This window comes from Babylonia areolata, chromosome 11 (genome assembly GCF_041734735.1).
Source record: "Babylonia areolata isolate BAREFJ2019XMU chromosome 11, ASM4173473v1, whole genome shotgun sequence".
In the NCBI taxonomy this organism is placed as follows: domain Eukaryota; kingdom Metazoa; phylum Mollusca; class Gastropoda; order Neogastropoda; family Buccinidae; genus Babylonia; species Babylonia areolata.
The window spans coordinates 1,945,214-1,967,193 of NC_134886.1; the positions used below are offsets into that span (position 1 = coordinate 1,945,214).

General features: G+C 45.4%; 1 protein-coding gene across 1 annotated transcript in view; it reads left to right on the forward strand.

Moving 5' to 3' along the window:
• Positions 1–59: 59 nt before the first annotated feature.
• The window catches only part of LOC143287442 (uncharacterized), a 31,961-nt gene continuing 10,040 nt past the window's right edge, over positions 60–21,980 (forward strand). The window contains exons 1-13 of the mRNA XM_076595433.1: positions 60–246; positions 1,063–1,275; positions 4,120–4,260; positions 5,168–5,322; positions 7,035–7,128; positions 9,544–9,687; positions 10,426–10,502; positions 11,977–12,066; positions 13,333–13,432; positions 13,929–14,077; positions 17,762–17,889; positions 19,431–19,540; positions 20,660–20,764. Of these exons, the coding sequence (XP_076451548.1) occupies positions 214–246; positions 1,063–1,275; positions 4,120–4,260; positions 5,168–5,322; positions 7,035–7,128; positions 9,544–9,687; positions 10,426–10,502; positions 11,977–12,066; positions 13,333–13,432; positions 13,929–14,077; positions 17,762–17,889; positions 19,431–19,540; positions 20,660–20,764 (1,539 nt within the window). The 5' untranslated portion in view covers positions 60–213. The remainder of the gene's footprint in view (positions 247–1,062; positions 1,276–4,119; positions 4,261–5,167; positions 5,323–7,034; positions 7,129–9,543; positions 9,688–10,425; positions 10,503–11,976; positions 12,067–13,332; positions 13,433–13,928; positions 14,078–17,761; positions 17,890–19,430; positions 19,541–20,659; positions 20,765–21,980) is intronic.

The following is a 21,980-nucleotide window of genomic DNA, read 5'->3' on the forward strand; positions in this document are numbered from 1 at the left end:
CTCTGTGTCACCTTTTTATCGGCAAACTGTTAAGCGAACACTAAGCAGCAATCTCTTGATTGCGCATTTGCAGAGCTACAGTTATTGTACTTGTTTTGTTCTCTCAGTCACAAACACAGAGCAGAGTGAACTCCCTTCTGCACCCACTTCCTTGGAATTTGCCACAACAAAATGGGTGCTATTTAGTTGGAGTGCTGCCAAGACTGAGACAGAATGTTGATCTACGTCAAAAACAGAGTTTTTCCTGTAAGTCAGAAAGTAGAAGACCTTTCATGCCAATATATGTATTTGCTTGAGGTGTACCTTCGTCCTACGTCAGTGGACAGGTCATGGGAACCAGTGTCTTTGACATAGTTTCTCAATTCGCTCATACTGCGTATTTGTTCACTGAATGTCAGTTGAGTTCTCATAAAAACTCCGCTCTCTCTCTCTCTCTCTCTCTCTCTCTCTCTCTCTCTCTCTCTCTCTCTCTCTCTCTCTCTCTCTCTCTCTCTCTCTCTCTGTGTGGACAGTGACACTTTTGTTAGATTATTTAAGACACTAGTAACTAGTAAGACCACACCTCAAATATGGAAATGTTATTTGGTACCCGCTCTACAAAGAGCAACTATTGCCGTTGAAAAAGTTAAAAGAAGGCCAACAAGGTTTGTTAGTGGATTACAGAATAAAACATGAAGAAAGACTGAAATTACTTAATTTACCATCTTTGAAGTTTAGCAGAATTAGAGGGGATCAAATACAAACTGCCTGCAGTGCTGTGTGAAGCACACACTTGGTGCACTGAAGAAGAACCCACGGTAACAAAAGTGTTGTCCTCTGGCAAATTTTTTTTAGAAGAAATCCATTCTGAAAGGTTCACAAATTTATATATGGCATGCACTCAAGGCTTATAAGTGTTGGGTTATGCTGCTGATCAGGCATCTCCCAAGCAGATGTGGTGTAGTGTTAATGGATTGTTCAAACTCAGTATACCCTCTTTAGAAACTGAGACTGAAGCTCAGTCCCCTGAATAACCCAGTCGTTATGAGTCCAGAGCTCTGAGCACCCTATCCTTTGTTCCAGCTGAAGACGTTCGTCGTGAGCGTGCGTCCAGGAGACAGAGTAGCGCGTGTCCGAGCACAGCTTCTTCATATTCTGTATGAGTTGGGAAAAGACAACCACCAGTTTCGCCTTCGCTACAATGGTCAGATAATGCGTGATGCATATCCACTCAGTGAATATGACGTCGGCGACAGTGCTGTGGTCACCATGATCCCCCTGGGGAAGTCGAAGGACGTGAGTGTGTCTTTGTCATGGTCCTCGCCACTGTTGTCATCTTCGTTATCATTATCAGTTGTTTTTTTCTTCTCGCTGCTGTTGTTCTGTTATTCTTGTTCTTGTTGTTGTTTGTCTTGATTGTTTTCTTTTTGTGATTTTTGTCTTCTTCCTATTCTTTCATCTTTTCCTCTCTTTTATCGTCTTCATTATGATGAGCATAATTCATGCATTGTTGTCATTGTAGTCATCAACATTGTCATCACTGTTGTTGTGATCATCATCGTCATCATAAGCTCTCTTCTTTTTGAGAGATTCATCTGATTCTTCCTCCACTTTTTTTGTATTGTTCATTTTGTTGTCATTTTTGGGGATTCATAAATAAGAAAAGTCAGAAACGGTGTGAGAAGGTAATTTTGTGATCTCTCAGTTGTGTGTATATCACTATATGTTTGTTTGGGTGTTTTATGTTCACACAATTGTTTTGTTATACGATACAAACTCTCAGTCCTTTGTCACAATTTCTGCACTGATTCTTGTCCCGTCTATCTTTCAGGTCTACTTTCTGTCTATTCACCATCCAGACAACTCCGTTCTTCAAATGACATGTGCACACTGTCCATTCCAAAGATTCGTACTGAAACTATTGGTGAACATTCCTTTTCTTTTGTTGCACCTAAACAGTGGAATTCACTGCCCTCACACCTCTGTCACACCCCAACACCAGCATTCAAGAGAGCTCTCAAAACAAATCTTTTCAAACTGTACTTCTCTCACTGAAATTTTTCCATCTGCGTATGCTTACTGTGATTTATGTTGCTAGATGTGCTCTTTGTGTTGATCTGTTTGCATCTGTGATGATTTTGGTGTGTTTTTCGTGAGACCTGGTTCCCTGGTGTTTATTTTAGACAATGGTGAATGTGATCTGCTTTGTTTTGCTGTGATTTGCACATATGTGATTTACTGTGATGGCGCCTGTGTCAATTTATGTATCCTGTGTGTGTGTGTGTGTGGTTTTTTGTTTTTTGTTTTTTTTTTGTTTTTAGACTTACATGTGTGTATGTCAGCCAGTGTCATGTGAAACTGTGTTGACTTTGTACATATTTCACAACACTTAGTCTTAAATTTGTATATTTCATTGTAAAGCACGGTGAGTCCCATTGTTATTGAGATGGTGGTACTGCATATATAAGCCTACATTTTATTATTATTATTGTTGTTGTTGTGAATGGGATGTCATGTTCTCTGGCATACATTTATTTTTAGTGGCACTTTTTCAATTGTTTTTCCTTTTTACATTAATATTAATTGTTTATACAGTCATGTAAAGGCTATGTATATGATGTCACACACACACACACACACACACACACACACACACACACACACACACACACATCACATCACATCACATCACATCACATCACATCACACACACACACACACACACACACACACACATCTCGCACACACACACACACACACACACACACACACACACACACACACACATCTCAGACACACGCACACACACACACACACACATCACATCACATCACACACACACATACACACACACATACACACACACACACACACATCACATCACATCACACACACACACACACACACACACACACACACACACACACACACCACAGAGGAACGTGGCAGCAAGGCTCAGGCAGAGAACGTGGCCACAGAGCACAGTCTGTCCCAGCAGCATCAGCAGACCCCCAGTGCCCTGTGTGTTAAACACACACACACACACACACACACACACACACCACACACACACACACACATCACATCACACACACACACACCACACACACACAGAGGAACGTGGCAGCAAGGCTCAGGCAGAGAACGTGGCCACAGAGCACAGTCTGTCCCTGGAACATCAGCAGACCCCCAGTGCCCTGTGTGCTAAACACACACACACACACACACACACACACACACAGAGGAACGTGGCAGCAAGGCTCAGGCAGAGAACGTGGCCACAGTGCACAGTCTGTCCCTGCAGCATCAGCAGACCCCCAGTGCCCTGTGTGCTAAACACACACACACACACACACATCACAACACACACACACACACACCACACACACACACAGAGCAACGTGGCAGCAAGGCTCAGGCAGAGAACGTGGCCACAGAGCACAGTCTGTCCCAGCAACATCAGCAGACCCCCAGTGCCCTGTGTGCTCACCACTCTGTAGAACCAGACCTGGTCTGCAGAGCCACTGCCATGTGTATAGATAGCTGCACAGTTATGTCTGCCTTTAAACAGGGATAGCCATTATAATTTATATGTGGTGTTCACAGTGCTTCAGATTTATGTAACAAGTTTTCATTAGTGTTGTACTTCAAAGTCAGAGTCAGATTTGTATTTCAAGATTGTAATTGAATAAGCAACAACTGCTTTTTTTTTTTTTGCTTTTTTTTTTTATAGCAAGCTACCTAAAGAAATTTTGTTTTTAAATATATATATATATATATAAAGAAAGAAAAAAGAGGAGAAACAGTTTTTAAAAAGCCACACAAAAAAACCAAAAAACACTGGAAATATAGATACATACATACAAGAATCATGTGACAGTGAGATACACAGCAGCATTTCTGTTTCACACTAATACTAATACACAAAAATATGTACGCATACACAAATTCACAGCACGCACTGTTTCACATACACATACCCCCTCATATAACACAAGCAAACCACCAGTGAAAAAGTATCTACAAAACATTTCACAAATGATAAATTGAACCTGAACTCGTGTTGTTTACTTTTGCCAGCATTTGCTGCAATGCTGATATAAAAAAAAAAAAAAAATTTAAATCACGAAATGTTGGCAGGTGCTCATGGAAATCCGCTCCGTCAATAGCAGTGTGACCTCTGACCAGAGTGGACAAGGTCAGCTTGGCGGTGTCAAGGTGGCATTGGAAAAAGAGGTCAGAACATTCGACAGACGTGAAAAGTGGCTGAGCAGTTTGAAGGTGAGTGCTGTGCTGAGCTCTTGATTTGGTCACGTTGTCTGACTTTTGAGCTTCGTGTGCAAGGAAATGTGATTTACAGTGGATATATGTACTTGTGTGTGTGTGTGTGTCTGTGTGTGTGTGTGTATCTGCATGCATGCATGTAAGAGTGTGTGTGTGTGTGTGTTGGGGAAAGTGTTTGTGTGTATCTGTATACGTGTGATTCTATGCATTTGGCTTGAGTGACATTTAAATGATTGTATGATGCTGGTGTGCAGCACGTGTCATTGCTTTTAATGCCGCTTCATGTCTGTTGAGTGTGTGTTATCTGCTGCATCTCAGGATGGGCCAACACCAAAGTTATTCTTCCTTCTGTTCTTTCTTGACTCCCTTGTGTAAACAAAGTGAGTATGTTTTAACCCGGTGTTCGGTTGTCTGTGTGTGTATGTCAGTGTGTCTGTGTGTCCGTGGTAAACTTTAACATTGACATTTTCTCTGCAAATACTTTGTCAGTTGACACCAAATTTGGCATAAAAATAGGAAAAATTCAGTTCTTTCCAGTCATCTTGTTTAAAACAATATTGCACCTCTGGGATGGGCACAAAAATATTTAAAAAAAGAAGCCTAATTATATGCAAACTGCATTTACTGTTATATTTATATTTTTTGTATTCTCTAAACTTGGCACTTTGACCTCTTATTCTGACACAACAACAAGAGGAGTCATTATTATCATTTTTTGTTCAAACAGGAACTCCTTTTGCTAAGCATGGAATTTTTATTTATTTTGCAAACGTTTTGCTGCAGATAGTAAAAAAAGGGAAATTACCCTGTAATTAATGCTAGGGGACGTAATTTATCACAAGTGAGTCTTGAAGGCCTTGCCTCTCTTGTTTTATATTTTCTTTGCCTTCTTTTTTATTCGCAGGCAGTGCTGTACGTTCACTGCATAGCGGCCATATTGGCAATACTGACAACCCGCTGGTACTCGGCCATCTGGCTGGGTGTGTTCTGTCTCCTGGCCGTGCTCTTCGTACCTACGTACTCTCGTCTCGGCGGCTTTGTGGGAAATACTTCACACATGTGAGTGGGATGTGGGGAATTCTGGGAAATACTTTCACACATGTGAGTGGGCTTTGGGGGAAATGTGGGAGATACTTCACACATGTGAGTGGTCTGTGGGGAAATGTTGGAAATAGTTCACACATGTGAGTGGACTGTGGGGAAATGTTGGAAATAGTTCACACATGTGAGTGGGATGTGGGGAAATGTTGGAAATAGTTCACACATGTGAGTGGACTGTGGGGAAATGTGGGAGATACTTCACACATGTGACTGGGATGTGGGGAAATGTGGGAGATACTTCACACATGTGAGTGGTCTGTGGGGAAATGTTGGAAATAGTTCACACATGTGAGTGGACTGTGGGGAAATATTGGAAATAGTTCACACATGTGAGTGGACTGTGGGGAAATATTGGAAATAGTTCACACATGTGAGTGGGATGTGGGGAAATGTTGGAAATAGTTCACACATGTGAGTGGGCTTTGGGGAAATGTTGGAAATAGTTCACACATGTGAGTGGACTATGGGGAAATGTTGGAAATAGTTCACACATGTGAGTGGACTATGGGGAAATGTTGGAAATAGTTCACACATGTGAGTGGACTATGGGGAAATGTTGGAAATAGTTCACACATGTGAGTGGACTGTGGGGAAATCAAGGGTGGTAGTAATTTCTGTATGTTATTGATTTCTGCAACTAGCAGTTTGGATGACAAGAGTGCAGTCTCAAGCTTTTAGGCTTGCCACAAATTCCTTTTATAATTACACATACATAGGCAGGTAGTAGTTTGCACAGGACAGGAATGTCAGACCCCTGCCGGAGTCTGCACTAGTGGGTCACGGCAAGTATGTTACTTAAACGTAATTTTAGAAGGAAAATTTCCTTTTTTCTGTTACACACACACACACACACACACACACACAGAGACTCACAATTTTATGAAAAGTGATTTTGGAGATATGGAAAGAAATTACGTAGTTAAAGGCTATGAGTGTGTTTTCAGATCCTGTTTAATTATGTTTGTTGGTGTTTCAGGAGACTGTTAATTTGGCTTGCATGTGACATGCGAAGAGAAGGGGGTGTGTGGGATGAAAGGAGGGAGAAAGCACACAAAATGGAGTGATGGCCTAGAGGTAACGCGTCCGCCTTGGAAGCGAGAGAATCTGAGTGCGCTGGTTCGAATCACGGTTCAGCCGCCGATATTTTCTCCCCCTCCACTAGACCTTGAGTGGTGGTCTGGACGCTAGTCATTCGGATGAGACGATAAACCGAGGTCCCGTGTGCAGCATGCATTTAGCGCACGTAAAAGAACCCACGGCAACAAAAGGGTTGTTTCTGGAAAAATTCTGTAGAAAAATCCACTTCGATAGGAAAACCAAATAAAACTACACGCAGGAAAAAAATACCAAACAAAAAAAGGGTGGCACTGTAGTGTAGCGATGCACTCTCTCTGGGGAGAGCAGCCCGAATTTCACACAGAGAAATCTGATGTGATAAAAAGAAATACAAATACAAATACAAAAAATGTATGTTGGTGGAAAAGGCTCTTAGACATAGCCTTCTAGTCAGTTGGGCTGTAAACAACATGGTGGATGATAAATGACGATAACAATGACAAAAGAATGATAATAAATGATGACGGTGAAGCTGGAGAGCAAAGTAGAGCAGATTGTGTCAGCATTTTGTTCCTTCCCCCTTTTTCACGCTGTTTTGTGTTCGTCCGTTTCAGACGCCAGATCTTCTGCTTGTCGTCAGGGGTGGTTACTCTGGTGTGTCTGGTGCTGGCCCTTTACTTCTCTGCCTGGGAGTGGATCAGCATCTCTGTGAGTCTGAGAAAAAGTTGTTTTTATTTCCTCTTTTTATTTATTTCATTTTATTTCTTCTTTTTTTTCTATCTACCCCATCATCTGTACCACTTTCGATGCATTTCTCTCACGCCACTCATTCTTATTCCTCCATATACCACCACACACTGGTTTGTCTGCCACAGTGTCAACGTCAACAGTCCGCAGGGAACTAACTATCCATGCTAGTTTCACCAGGAGGACACACACCAGAGGAGACCCTGCGCTGCTGCTGAGTCACTGCGGTGGTGCCTGTTCTGATTCCAAGAAATGCAGGACACCACGCACTAAGTACGACAATAATCACTTTTTCACAGATCCAGACTGGGTGAGCGTTCCTTCCAGAGTGAAGACCACCACCACGTCCCTCCGTTGAATGTCTTTATTGTTTATGACTGTCATGCTTTGAGATGCTCATATGCGAGTATGCATGCACATGGGAAAATATGCACAGACATGGATTAGCATGTATGCTCATGTACTCAGGCAAATGAGCACACACGACAACACACACACGTGTGTACATGCATGCACACACATGCTCACACACACACACACACACACACACACACACACACACACACACACACACACACACACACACACACACCTTGATGTCACTGATAGTGAAAAGACGTTAAACTAGACTGAACACCTTGAGTTACAAGCACACACCTTGAGTTGTATTAGTACTGTGGTGGAAAATCAGTCATTCATGTTCTCCTTTCCAGTAAAGTGTTTGTTTTCTCAGGGGAGGTGAGGAGGGGAGGGGGGGGTTCATTCTAGCTTTTTACTGGTATTATTTAGCAGTATGGGACTTACCTGGAGCTAGATAGAGACAAAGACATCGAACAGGGGACAGGGGAGGTCTCTTATTGACCCCTATACCCCTGGAGGAGTGAAAGGCCTTAGCAGGAAAGCAGATGTATAATTATATGGCATAAAGGAATACATGCACATGTTTATGTGTGCTGGTAGATTTTTCGCTCTGTTTTGTTTTCAGTATTTTGGGATGTTTCATTGGTTTGTTTGTTTGTTGATTATTTATTAAATAATGATACAAACAAAACAAAAACCGATCAAAAGTCCCACGACCCATAGCCTTTTGCAGCCACCAGCGGCTGTTCATTCTGGTCTGCTGTGTGAAAAGGGTTTGGCACAGCAAGGTGGGGTCCAGTCCTCACCTTCTGTTGCTTCATCCTTCCCCAAGCAAAGAGAGGTGGCCATCCACACCTGGGTGGAGTGAGGAACATGGGAGTGACGTGCCTTTCCCAGGGATACTTCTTCTTCTGCGTTCACTCGTATGCACACGAGTGGGCTTTTACGTGTATGACCGTTTTTACCCTGCCATGTAGGCAGCCATACTCCGTTTTCGGGGGTGTGCATGCTGGGTATGTTCTTGTTTCCATAACCCACCGAACGCTGACATGGATTACAGGATCTTTAACGTGCGTATTTGATGTTCTGCTTGCATATACACACGAAGGGGGTTCAGGCACTAGCAGGTCTGCACATATGTTGACCTGGGAGATCGTAAAAATCTCCACCCTTTACCCAGCAGGCGCCGTCACCGTGATTCGAACCCGGGACCCTCAGATTGACAGTCCAACGCTTTAACCACTCGGCTATTGCCCCCGTCTCCCAGGGATACAACACCATGCTGAAATGAAACCCTGAGCCCTCAAACCCTGACCACTGGTCAGCACTGGATCACAAGTCCACTGTCTAACCAGTTCTCCCACATCACCGTTTTCATGATATAAAATGGATGAATTTTTTCGGAACAGTTTTCAGTTTTTGAAGGTGTCACTGCATTTGGGCAAATCCATAAATGCTGTATCACATCTGCTAGGCAGATTCCTGACCAGCAGCATAACCCAACATGGTAGGCAGGCCTTGAGTGCATGCACATGTGTCAGTGAACTTGTCATTGTGGATTTCATCTTCAGAATCTGCCAGAGAACAACACTAATGTTCTCTCCATACGAATGGCGAAAGAGACGACGTTAACAGCGTTTCAGCCCAGTTACCACCATCAAAATATTGCAAGCGGAAGGCTCTTATACTGAAGAGGTGAATGCTGACAAAGAATACCACAATTCTGACAACGGAAGCTAAGGGTTGGGTCATTGAGACACCCACTGGACATCCGAGGGGTCTGTGTAGAGGAGAAGAGAGGACTGGCCGTGCTGAGTGAGTTAATCATTCTGCCACCTTCCTCCTTGATCAGAAGTCTGTGTAAGAATGTGTGTGTATGGGGTTCAGACCTGGGCCCCCCATGGATGCTGTATTGACAGATAACCGTGCTGAAACCTTGGCTGCTTGCAGAACAACAGCTGCACAGACTGGATGCCGTATTGACAGATAACCGTGCTGAAACCTTGCTGCTTGCAGAACAACAGCTGCACAGACTGGATGCTGGACGGGTCGTGTTCTCACCGCAACATGTACACAGCCATTTTCTTCTCTCTCCACTCCATGCTGCTGGTCCTCACCTCCACCCTGTCCTGGATGCTGCTGGGAAACTTCCGTGTGGAGGTGGGGGGGGGAGGGGACATGGGGGGAGGTTTGGGTATGGGGGGAGTGTGGAGGTGTGGGGGGGAGGGGAGGTGGGGGGGGATGGAGGGTGGAGGTTTGGGTATGGGGGGAGTGTGGAGGTGTGGGGGGGGAGGGGAGGTGTGGGGGGGAGGGTGGAGGTTTGGGTATGGGGGGAGTGTGGAGGTGGGGGGGATGGAGGGTGGAGGTTTGGGTATGGGGGGAGTGTGGAGGTGTGGGGGATGGAGGGGGAGGTTTGGGTATGGGGGGAGTGTGGAGGTGGGGGGATGGAGGGGGAGGTTTGGGTATTGGGGGAGTGTTGATGGGAGGTGGTTGTGGGGGGAGGTGGGTGCATGGTGTTGGTGTGTGTTGGGTCATTGTGTGTGTGCGGGTGTGGAGGGGAGAATGACAGGTGGTGGCTGTGGGTGTATGTGTGTGTGTGTGTGTGTGTGTGTGTAGTTTGGTGTGTGTGTCTTTGTGTGTGTGTGTTCTTTCTTTAGTGCCTTTTTATATAAGATGGTGTGTGTGTGTGTGTGTGTGTGCACATGCATGTATTTGTGTGTGGATAGAAGGGAGAACAGGATTAATTAGAACAGTGCATTTGACATCCTCTGTGTGTGTGTGTGTGTGTGTGTCTGCCTGAGTGTATCTATGTGTGTGAGTGTGCTTGCTTGCCTGCATGTGTGTACAACGTTTTTGAGATAGTTACGGCAGCTGAACAGGTGTGATGATTTTGCCCAGGTGGGGGATCTGATTGAGGAGTACCTGGTGCAGGAGAGAGACGTAGAACAGGTGATCAATGATGCCCGTAATGGAAAGTAAGTGGTAGTTTTGTACATGTATGTACTACAGTTTATATCGGATAAACTGGGGCCTGTGTGCCTGTATGATAATAAGCTGTGATAGTGTCTATGACCAGCACAACAGCAGAGGAGGCAACTGCTGTCCTGACTGTCTAGTGGAGAGTCTTCCTTAACTCACTCAGTACGGCCAGTCCTCTCTTCTCCTCTACACAGACCCCTCGGATGTCCAGTGGGTGTCTGAATGACCAAACCTTTAGCTTCCATCGTCAGAATTGTGGTATTCTTTGTCAGCATTCACGTCTTCAGTACAAGAGCCTTCTGCTTGCAATATTTTGATGATGGTAATTGGGGTGAAACGCTGTTAACGTTGATTCTTTCGCCGTTCGTATGGAGAGAGTTAAGTTAATCCCCACTCTCTCAGCCAAGAGGGTTTCAGAACAGTTGGTGCTGGGATGGTCCACAAAGGCCAACTATCCACCAAGGCTGCGGCACGAAGAGCCAGTGCGATCTCTCCTCCTGGTTCGAGTCTTAGATAGTCCTTTACAATTGTAAATGAATACCATGCATATATACCATTTAAGTATGCGTTACAGTTGCTGTTTGTGTGTACTTTTGTGTGCCTGTATTTGAATGGGTGTATTCATGTGTGCGAGTGTGTGTATGCGTGTGTGTATACAGCCTAAATTACATAACTAGCCGGTTTATGTGTGAGTGTGTGTTTGTGTGTGTGTGTGAGTGTGTGTGTTTGTTTGTGTGTGTGTGTGTGTGTGTGTTGTGTGTGTTTCCATAACCCTTCAAATACTGACATGGATTTTACAGGATCTTTAACATGGATATTTGATGTTCTGCATGCATACACTTAAAGAGAAGGTCCACACATATGTTGACCGGGAACATCAAGAAAAATCTCCATCCTTAACTCACCAGACGCATGCAGATTCATACCCTGGACCAAGTTTTGAAAGTTAAACGCTGTAACCACTTGGCCCATGGAAAGCATCGCTATGGTGCAGTGCAACCTTCTCTTTTTTTTCTCTCTTTTTTTTTTCTTCTGCCTGTTAGTGTATTTGTTTCTCTGTCAAAGAGGATTTTCTACAGGATTAAGCCAGGGACAACCCTTTTCGTCGCCGTGGGTGCTTTTACGTGCACTAAGTGTGTGCCACACATCGGACCTGGGCTTTTCGCCTATCCAGATAACTAGCGACCAGACCACCACTCTAAAGTCCAGCAGAGCAGGATAAAACACTGCCAAGTGTGAGGTTCAATCCTGTGCACTCAAAACCCTGCCATGTGTGGGATTAGATCCTGTGCACTCAAAACCCTGCCATGTGTGGGATTAGATCCTGTGCACTCAAAACACTGCCATGTGTGGGATTAGATCCTGTGTGCTCAAAACACTGCCATGTGTGGGGTTCGATCCTGCCCGCTGAGATTCTCAGGCTTCCTAGGCAAACATGTGAGCACGGGGCCACCTCTCCACGTGTTGCAGGGTGAAGGAGAAGAGAATAGCGGCCTGTGACCTGGCCGCACTGGCTGCATCCTGTGACGACAACAAGTTTCTCATCGTGGCAGAAGGGGGGTCAGTACGTTTGTTTGTTCCTTCACGTCCTTCTGTCCTTCACTTCCTTCTGTCCTTCCTTCACTTCCTTCTTCTTTCACTTCCTTCTGTCCTTCACTTCCTTCACTTTCTTCTGTCCTTCACTTCCTTCCCTTCACTTCCTTCTGTCCTTCCTTCACTTCCTTCTGTCCTTTACTTCCTTCCCTTCACTTCCTTCTGTCCTTCACTTCCTTCACTTCCTTCTGTCCTTCCTTCACTTCTTCTGTCCTTCCTTCACTTCCTTCTGCCCTTCCTTCACTTCCTTCTGTCCTTGTCCTTCACTTCCTTCTGTCCTTCACTTCCTTCTGTCCTTCCTTCACTTCCTTCTGTCCTTGTCCTTCACTTCCTTCACTTCCTTCCGTCCTTCACTTCCTTCTGTCCTTCCTTCACTTCCTTCACTTCCTTCTGTCCTTGTCCTTCACTTCCTTCACTTCCTTCTGTCCTTCACTTCCTTCTGTCCTTCCTTCACTTCCTTCACTTCCTTCTGTCCTTGTCCTTCACTTCCTTCTGTCCTTCCTTCACTTCCTTCTGTCCTTCCTTCACTTCCTTCTGTCCTTGTCCTTCACTTCCTTCACTTCCTTCTGTCCTTCCTTCACTTCCTTCTGCCCTTCCTTCACTTCCTTCTGTCCTTGTCCTTCACTTCCTTCTGTCCTTCCTTCACTTCCTTCTGTCCTTCCTTCACTTCCTTCTGTCCTTGTCCTTCACTTCCTTCACTTCCTTCTGTCCTTCCTTCACTTCCTTCTGCCCTTCCTTCACTTCCTTCTGTCCTTGTCCTTCACTTCCTTCTGTCCTTCCTTCACTTCCTTCTGTCCTTCCTTCACTTCCTTCTGCCCTTCCTTCACTTCCTTCTGTCCTTCTCCTTCACTTCCTTCTGTCCTTCCTTCACTTCCTTCTGTCCTTCCTTCACTTCCTTCTGTCCTTCCTTCACTTCCTTCTGTCCTTCACTTCCTTCACTTCCTTCTGTCCTTCACTTCCTTCTGTCCTTCCTTCACTTCCTTCACTTCACATTGTTTTCACTGTGAGTGATATCAGACATGGTGGAGGGAGGGTCAGTATGTTCATTTGTTCGTTCGTTTGTTTCTTTTCTTTGTTTCACATTGTTTTCACTGTGAGTGATACCAGACATGGCGGAGGGAGGGTCAGTGTGTGTTCTTTAATTAATTTTTTTTTTTTTTTTTAAAGAAGTTAAATCGCTGTTTGCACATATAATTGAATAATGTGTTTATGTGCGTGTATGTGTGTGTTCAGACTGGAGGTGCTGACAACGCTGGCGATGTCCAGGGATGAGGTGACCCAGGAGCACGCTGTGGAGGCCCTGTCAGAGATACTGACCATCCCCTCCATCCAGGTATACTGACCACCCCCTCCATCCAGGTATACTGACCACCCCCTCCATCCAGGTATACTGACCACCACCTTCATCCAGGTATACTGACCATCCCCTCCATCCAGGTATACTGACCATCCCCTCCATCCAGGTATACTGACCATCCCCTTCATCCAGGTATACTGACCATCCCCAGGTATACTGACCATCCCCTCCATCCAGTTAGACCATCCCCTCCATCCAGGTATACTGACCATCCCCTCCATCCAGGTATACTGACCATCCCCTCCATCCAGGTATACTGACCATCCCCTCCATCCAGGTATACTGACCATCCCCTCCATCCAGGTATACTGACCATCCCCTCCATCCAGGTATACTGACCATCCCCTCCATCCAGGTATACTGACCACCACCTCCATCCAGGTATACTGACCATCCCCTCCATCCAGGTATCCCCTTCATCCAGGTATACCGGTTGTCGGACCTATAACCTCTTTCAACCGTCATGTTTCAGGACACGTTTGTGGAGTCAGGAGGGGTTGCAACTCTGATGGCGGTCCTCCACTCCCCCTCCCCCCGCGCCATGCAGGAAGCCGCTGGCGCCATCTACACCATCGTGGCTGACTCTGAGGAGAACAAGGCGACAGTGGCTGCAGATCGTGGGTGAGAAGGGAGGTTCTGGGGGACGTGTTTGATTTGCTGCTGAGACAGTCGATAGGAGGCTTTAGTTTTGCCTTGTGAGGTGTGAAAAGTAGGAGGAATTTTGGGTTGGTGTGTTTGTGTGTGTGTGTGTGTGTGTGTGTGTGTGCACATGCAGGCTGGAGATAATTATGTTTAGGCAACGTTATGGCTCGAGAGCATATTGTGTAAGATGTGTGTGTTGTATACTGGTTGTAAGATCTGTGTGTTGTGTAAGATGTGTGTGTTGTGTAAGATGTGTGTGTTGTGTACTGGCTGTAAGATCTGTGTGTTGTGTAAGATGTGTGTGTTGTGTAAGATGTGTGTGTTGTGTACTGGCTGTAAGATCTGTGTGTTGTGTAAGATGTGTGTGTTGTGTACTGGCTGTAAGATCTGTGTATTGTGTAAGATCTGTGTGTTGTGTAAGATGTGTGTGTTGTGTAAGATGTGTGTGTTGTGTACTGGCTGTAAGATCTGTGTGTTGTGTAAGATGTGTGTGTTGAGTACTGGCTGTAAGATGTGTGTGTTGAGTACTGGCTGTAAGATCTGTGTGTTGTGTAAGATGTGTGTGTTGAGTACTGGCTGTAAGATGTGTGTGTTGTGTAAGATGTGTGTGTTGTGTACTGGCTGTAAGATCTGTGTGTTGTGTAAGATGTGTGTGTTGAGTACTGGCTGTAAGATGTGTGTGTTGTGTACTGGCTGTAAGATGTGTGTGTTGTGTAAGATGTGTGTGTTGAGTACTGGCTGTAAGATGTGTGTGTTGTGTACTGGCTGTAAGATCTGTGTGTTGTGTAAGATGTATGTGTTGAGTACTGGCTGTAAGATCTGTGTGTTGTGTACTGGCTGTAAGATCTGTGTGGTGTGTAAGATGTATGTGTTGAGTACTGGCTGTAAGATGTGTGTGTTGTGTACTGGCTGTAAGATCTGTGTGTTGTGTAAGATGTGTGTGTTGAGTACTGGCTGTAAGATGTGTGTGTTGTGTAAGATGTGTGTGTTGTGTACTGGCTGTAAGATGTGTGTGTTGTGTAAGATGTGTGTGTTGAGTACTGGCTGTAAGATCTGTGTATTGTGTAAGATCTGTCTGTTGTGTGAGATGTGTGTGTTGTACACTGGCTGTAAGATCTGTGTGTTGTGTAAGATGTGTGTGTTGTGTAAGATGTGTGTGTTGTGTACTGGCTGTAAGATCTGTGTGTTGTGTAAGATGTGTGTCACGGCGGCACAAGGCAGCCCTTTTAGTTTTGGCGCGAAGCGGAGGGGAGAGGGATGAACAGCGAGCGAGCGCGAAACGTTGGAAAGGTGATAGCCTGGACAGACAGGCAGGCAGTATATGGGGCAGCGCTCTGGCGCACCACTAACTTCGCGCTATTCTTTGCGGAGCGCATGTTACACGGGCAGTGTGTACAGCTGTGAACAGCTTCGCTGCTGCTGATAAACTGTCAGAAACAGGGTTATGTGCTTTAAAAAAATAATACTCTATGTCAGAATGCAACAAGAAGGGCGCTATGGGTGTGAATGGATGTGTGATTTTCTGACAAATTTAACGATACCAAACATGAGCAGGTTTAATTTCCTACAGGCAGTGTACAAGCGGTCCAAAACTTAGCGAGCACACGAACATTCTGTTCGAACTGAGGAACACACACGGAACGTAGTTCAATTTCAACTCCGTGTTGTGTGTGTACATCGTTTTACTTGGAGATAAAACTTGTATCATGATATACATGCATGTCTCCACGATACAACTGGAAGGAAAATATAGCCGATACATTACCTAGAGGTGGCAGACCGCCCCGGAATTAGTATCAGTATTTAACGATCAGCTCCACTGAGAACTGCTGCCAGCCACTTAAGTTTCACACTTCTCTCAACATCACGGGAAGAGAGACGGACAGGCAGACATATATATGCAGGGACAGACATACTGAGAAACAGAGGAACGTGTACGGAGAGAGAAAGGGGAGAGGCACAGAGAGAGAGGGAGAGAGACAGACGCAGAGAGAGAGAGAGAGAGAGAGAGAGACGCACACAGAGAGGGGGGGAGAGATTTTCGCCGACTAGATGTTTTGCGTGTCAGTATGTGTGCCTTTGCTTGCGACATGCATTTGGTCAGTCTAAAAGATACACCTTGACGATACCATGCTTTTAGTAACTAAAACGATCACAATGTAACGTACTGACATGCATTTGTAAGTTCTAAATAATAAAATCCATTCCTACCTGAACTTATAAATCCGTATGAACTCCTTGTTTGTAGTTGGTAATCCACTCAGTTGAAGTGTGACACTGACTAAACTCAAACATTTTTTTTCTTTTCTTGTTTTTTCCTTACAATGTGTGTGTGCGGGAGGGAGGGATTCAGGGTGGAGAAAAGAACAGGGCTGAAAATTTCTTTATTCTTTACTTTTTGATTTGTGCCGTGATTCTCCTGCTTGGGGTACGACTTGCTGACGCATGGGGGAGACAATAGTCATGTGCTCTTGCATGATGACACGCAGTTTGTCATCTTGTGACTGCATCCCTAATACTTTCTTTTGAGTGAATTGACGACTGCGTGTGTTGCCTCCCCCCCTTGTTCATTTTTTTGTAGCACTTGATACAAATGCATGTGGGATGTTTGCCCTCTTTATCATTCGAAACATCTAGACCGAAAAAACGAAACAGTTCAGAAGAATACTTGGCACAAAGTCTTGCATTCAACCCCTTATCTTTATCTCTTCTGAGAACCCGCTCACCACACACACGACACATATTATCCAAACATCTCAAGTGTTCACTGAAGGTGTGTTGCCCAGTCAGCAATGCTGCCACTACCGCACCAGATTCCATTTTTGTCGGCACTCACACACACACACTTAGGTCAAATAACTGGATGTAACACAAACACTCGGACAGTGTCTGGTAAATCACACAACACACTTAAAGTTCACATTCACTGGAATCATGTACACAAAAATGACAGCAAACAAAAACCGGTGTGCACGAATATGATTAAATGAAAATCACTTAAACAATACACCTTTCTCTGCTGGAAACATAGGCACAAAGAGCGCGGCGCGCGCTCCCCTCCCCCCCCCCCTCCCATCCCAGAGGAATCTAGGTCAGCAGCCGTGCTCCTGACCGCTCACTGAACTCTGAAACTAAATAGCTCTGCTGGAAGTTAAGCGGCACAGCCGTGGTGTGTGTTGTGTACTGGCTGTAAGATCTGTGTGTTGTGTAAGATGTGTGTGTTGTGTAAGATGTGTGTGTTGTGTACTGGCTGTAAGATGTGTGTGTTGTGTAAGATGTGTGTGTTGAGTACTGGCTGTAAGATCTGTGTGTTGTGTAAGATGTGTGTGTTGTATACTGGCTGTAAGATGTGTGTGTTGTATACTGGCTGTAAGATCTGTGTGTTGTGTAAGATGTGTGTGTTGAGTACTGGCTGTAAGATCTGTGTGTTGTGTAAGATGTGTGTGTTGAGTACTGGCTGTAAGATCTGTGTGGTGTGTAAGATGTGTGTGTTGAGTACTGGCTGTAAGATCTGTGTGTTGTGTGAGATGTGTGTGTTGTATACTGGCTGTAAGATGTGTGTGTTGAGTACTGGCTGTAAGATCTGTGTGGTGTGTAAGATGTGTGTGTTGTGTACAGGCTGTAAGATCTGTGTGTTGTGTAAGATGTGTGTGTTGTGTACAGGCTGGAAGACCTGTGTCACGCAGCCCAGAATGGAACCCTGACCTGTCAGCGCACAGTGTCCTGCATTCTGCTGGAGCTGGCCTTCAACCCTGAGGTCAGGGCCACCATGGCCAGTCGACGAGGCCCAGGTATCACCTTGTGTCATCGTTTGTTTCCTGTGTCATCCAGGTATCACCTTGTGTCATCGTTTGTTTCCTGTGTCATCCAGGTATCATGTAGTGTCATCGTTTGTTTCCTGTGTCATCCAGGTATCACCTTGTGTCATTGTTTGTTTCCTGTGTCATCCAGGTATCATGTAGTGTCATCGTTTGTTTCCTGTGTCATCCAGGTATCATGTAGTGTCATCGTTTGTTTCTTGTGTCATCCAGGTATCACCTTGTGTCATCGTTTGTTTCCTGTGTCATCCAGGTATCACCTTGTGTCATCGTTTGTTTCCTGTGTCATCCAGGTATCATGTAGTGTCATCGTTTGTTTCCTGTGTCATCCAGGTATCATGTAGTGTCATCGTTTGTTTCCTGTGTCATCCAGGTATCACCTTGTGTCATTGTTTGTTTCCTGTGTCATCCAGGTATCATGTAGTGTCATCGTTTGTTTCCTGTGTCATCTAGGTATCACATTGTGTCATCATTTTTTTTCCTGTGTCATCCAGGTATCACGTTTTGTATCATCACTTGTTTCCTGTGTCATCCAGGTATCATGTTGTGTCATCGTTTGTTTCCTGTGTCATCCAGGTATCATGTAGTGTCATCGTTCGTTTCCTGTGTCATCCAGGTATCACATTGTGTCATCGTTCGTTTCCTGTGTCATCCAGGTATCATGTTGTGTCATCGTTTGTTTCCTGTGTCATCCAGGTATCACATTGTGTCATCGTTCGTTTCCTGTGTCATCCAGGTATCATGTTGTGTCATTGTTCGTTTCCTGTGTCATCCAGGTATCATGTTGTGTCATTGTTCATTTCCTGTGTCATCCAGGTATCTCATTGTGTCATCGTTCGTTTCCTGTGTCATCCAGGTATCATGTTGTGTCATCGTTTGTTTCCTGTGTCATGCAGGTATCACGTCGTGTCATTGTTCATTTCCTGTGTCATCCAGGTATCACGTCGTGTCATTGTTCATTTCCTGTGTCATGCAGTCAGGTTTCAGTCATGCACATGCACACTCTCACACAGACATGTAACTTTTTTTTTTATGTGTATGACAGCTGTTGTGTTTTGTTTGTTTCTTTAACCTCGCCAGGCAGGCAAACATATAACATTTCATTATTATTGATTATGATTATTAATGTTTTGACTCAGCCCTGTTTCCTCCAGCAGTGATGAATGCTGTGTGTGTGTGTCTGTGTGACTGTGTGTGTGTGTCTGTGTGCTGTGTATGTGTGTGTGTGTCTGTGTGTGCTGTGTATATGTGTGTGTGTGTGTGTGTGTGCTGTGTATGTGTGTGTGTGTGTCTGTGTGTGCTGTGTATGTGTGTGTGTGTGTGCTGTGTATGTGTGTGTGTCTGTGTGTGCTGTGTATGTGTGTGTCTGTGTGTGTGTGTGTGTCTGTGTGTTTGTGTTTGTGTGTGTGTGTGTCTGTGTGTGCTGTATGTTTGTGTGTGTGTGTGTGTCTGTGTGTGTGTGTGCTGTGTGTGTGTCTGTCTGTGTGTGTGTCTGTCTGTGTGTCTGTGTGCAGTGCGAGCCTTGGTGGGTCTCTCTTACACCAGTGATGCGGACACACTGCGCTTCACGCTTCAGACTCTGGAACTCCTGGCCATCGAGGATGCTGACCTGGTGTGTGGGCAGGTGAGTGTTGACAGGTGGTCAGGACAGCCAGTGAGGATGACCACCTGGTGTGTGGCCAGGTGAGTGTTGACAGGTGGTCAGGACAGCCAGTGAGGATGACCACCTGGTGTGTGGCCAGGTGAGTGTTGACAGGTGGTCAGGACAGCCAGTGGGGATGACCACCTGGTCTGTGGCCAGGTGAGTGTTGACAGGTGGTCAGGACAGCCAGTGAGGATGACCACCTGGTGTGTGGGCAGGTGAGTGTTGACAGGTGGTCAGGACAGCCAGTGAGGATGACCACCTGGTGTGTGGGCAGGTGAGTGTTGACAGGTGGTCAGGACAGCCAGTGAGGATGACCACCTGGTCTGTGGGCAGGTGAGTGTTGACAGTTTTCGTATTGTCTGATCCAGTCACCAACAGTTTTCATACTGTCTGTCATGCTGGTCCATTCACCAAAAGTTTTCTAGAAAGTTTCGAATATTTCATCTTTTTCTGCACTTGATAGTTGTTCATTCTCACTGTCTGATTCCTTTAAATAAAAATATTACTGAATGGACTTCGTAAAAGATATTGCTGATTTAAGAAGTGAAACAACTGATGATGTATGTAAAATGTGAAAATCATCACCCGTTTCCAATGACACCCTTTTATGCAGGTGAAGGCACAGTCAAATCACAATCAAATATTGTATGCTGAACTGTAACGTGACTGAAGCAAATGCTCTTGATGTGGGTGTGTGCTTGATGTGGGCATGTGGATGATGTGGGCATCTACAAGTGGATGTCGATGTCGCTGGACGAGCGTGATGTTGATGTGTTGTGTGTTCAGGGACACTTGCTGCAGTCCTTGGTGCAGCTGCCCTTCAACACGGTGGACGAGTGTGATGTTGATGTGTTGTGTGTTCAGGGACACTTGCTGCAGTCCTTGGCGCAGCTGCCCTTCAACACGCTGGACGAGCGTGATGTTGATGTGTTGTGTGTTCAGGGACACTTGCTGCAGTCCTTGGCGCAGCTGCCCTTCAACACGCTGGACGAGCGTGATGTTGATGTGTTGTGTGTTCAGGGACACTTGCTGCAGTCCTTGGTGCAGCTGCCCTTCAACACGCTGGACGAGCGTGATGTTGATGTGTTGTGTGTTCAGGGACGCTTGCTGCAGTCCCTGGTGCAACTGCCCTTCAACACGCTGGATGAGCGGCTGTACCTGCTGGCCTCTAAGATCCTGCTCTACTTTGCGGAGAACTCAGTGGTGAGTGTCGCCCTCTGCCTGCTGGGGGCACCTGGCTTCAATCCCCATCACAGGTGGAGGGTTTTGGGGGTGGGTGGGGGGGGATCAGGTTTGGCCTGTAACTGGCTCCCACCCAGAGCTGTGTGCTGTGAACTCCAACGGAAAGACCGGAACCACGCAGTCGTTAGGGTCATCCACTTTATGGATGCGTCTTTGGGGTTGTCGTTCAAGTGTCCAGACCAACACTGCAAGTGTCTGTGTAGTCTTTCAGCCTGGTTGATGCCAGGATCTGTAATGAGAGGACAGCGTTGTCAAGTGGTCCTGAAAGTCCAGATAAAAAAAGAAGCTGCAGGCTTGTCAAAATTAATTATCAGTATAAGGACAAGCCCAGAGCTTCCTTTTTTGAGGAAGTGTCTGAGTTTGTTCCAGTGTACTTTTTATTTATCTGTGTACTACTTGAATCGGTAGCATAAACAGCAATGCTGCATTGACTTGAAGTTGTCTACCTCGTGTGTGGAGAGAGTTACCACTCTTTTTTTTTTTTTTTTTTTTTTTTTTTTTTGCTGCTCCATCATCTGCACCGTTTCAGTGGCATTACTCCCACGCCGCTCATTTAGATTCCCCCATACACGGCCACACCCAGGTTCGTCCGTCACAGGTCCAACGTCGGCAGTCCACAGGGAACCATCAATGTTAGGTCGCCAGGAGGCCACACACCAGAGGAGACCCTGCACTGCTGCTGAGTCACTTTGGTGGTGTTCAGTGGTGCCTGTTCTGATTTAACGTACTACCACTCTTTATTGTTTGTTAATCATTTACTCTTCTACCCTCGTTATTCTTTCATGTCCAGGTTAGATATACATTGAGGTGGTAGTTGGTGTCAAAGCATAAACTTTCCCAACTGCATGGTTCTGCACTTTGAGAAGCACTCAGTCTTTGACATTATTGAGATGCAGGTGGTCAGGTCAGAAATATACTCAGCAGATTTACACAGAGCAAAGTGTGTTGTTGTTGGTTGCTTTCGACAGAGAAATAGGCCAACAGTGACTGAGCTTGTGCTGAACGATTTCTTGTAAACTTTGGTTAGACTGGATCTTTTTGCGTCAGGTACAGGATATGTTTCCACCCCCCATGCCCCCACTGTGCAAACTCTTACTCAGATTGACTGTTGGCACTTTGCGTGTGTGTGTGTTTGCACATATGCATGTGTCGGTATGTCGGTGTGTTTGTCTTTGTC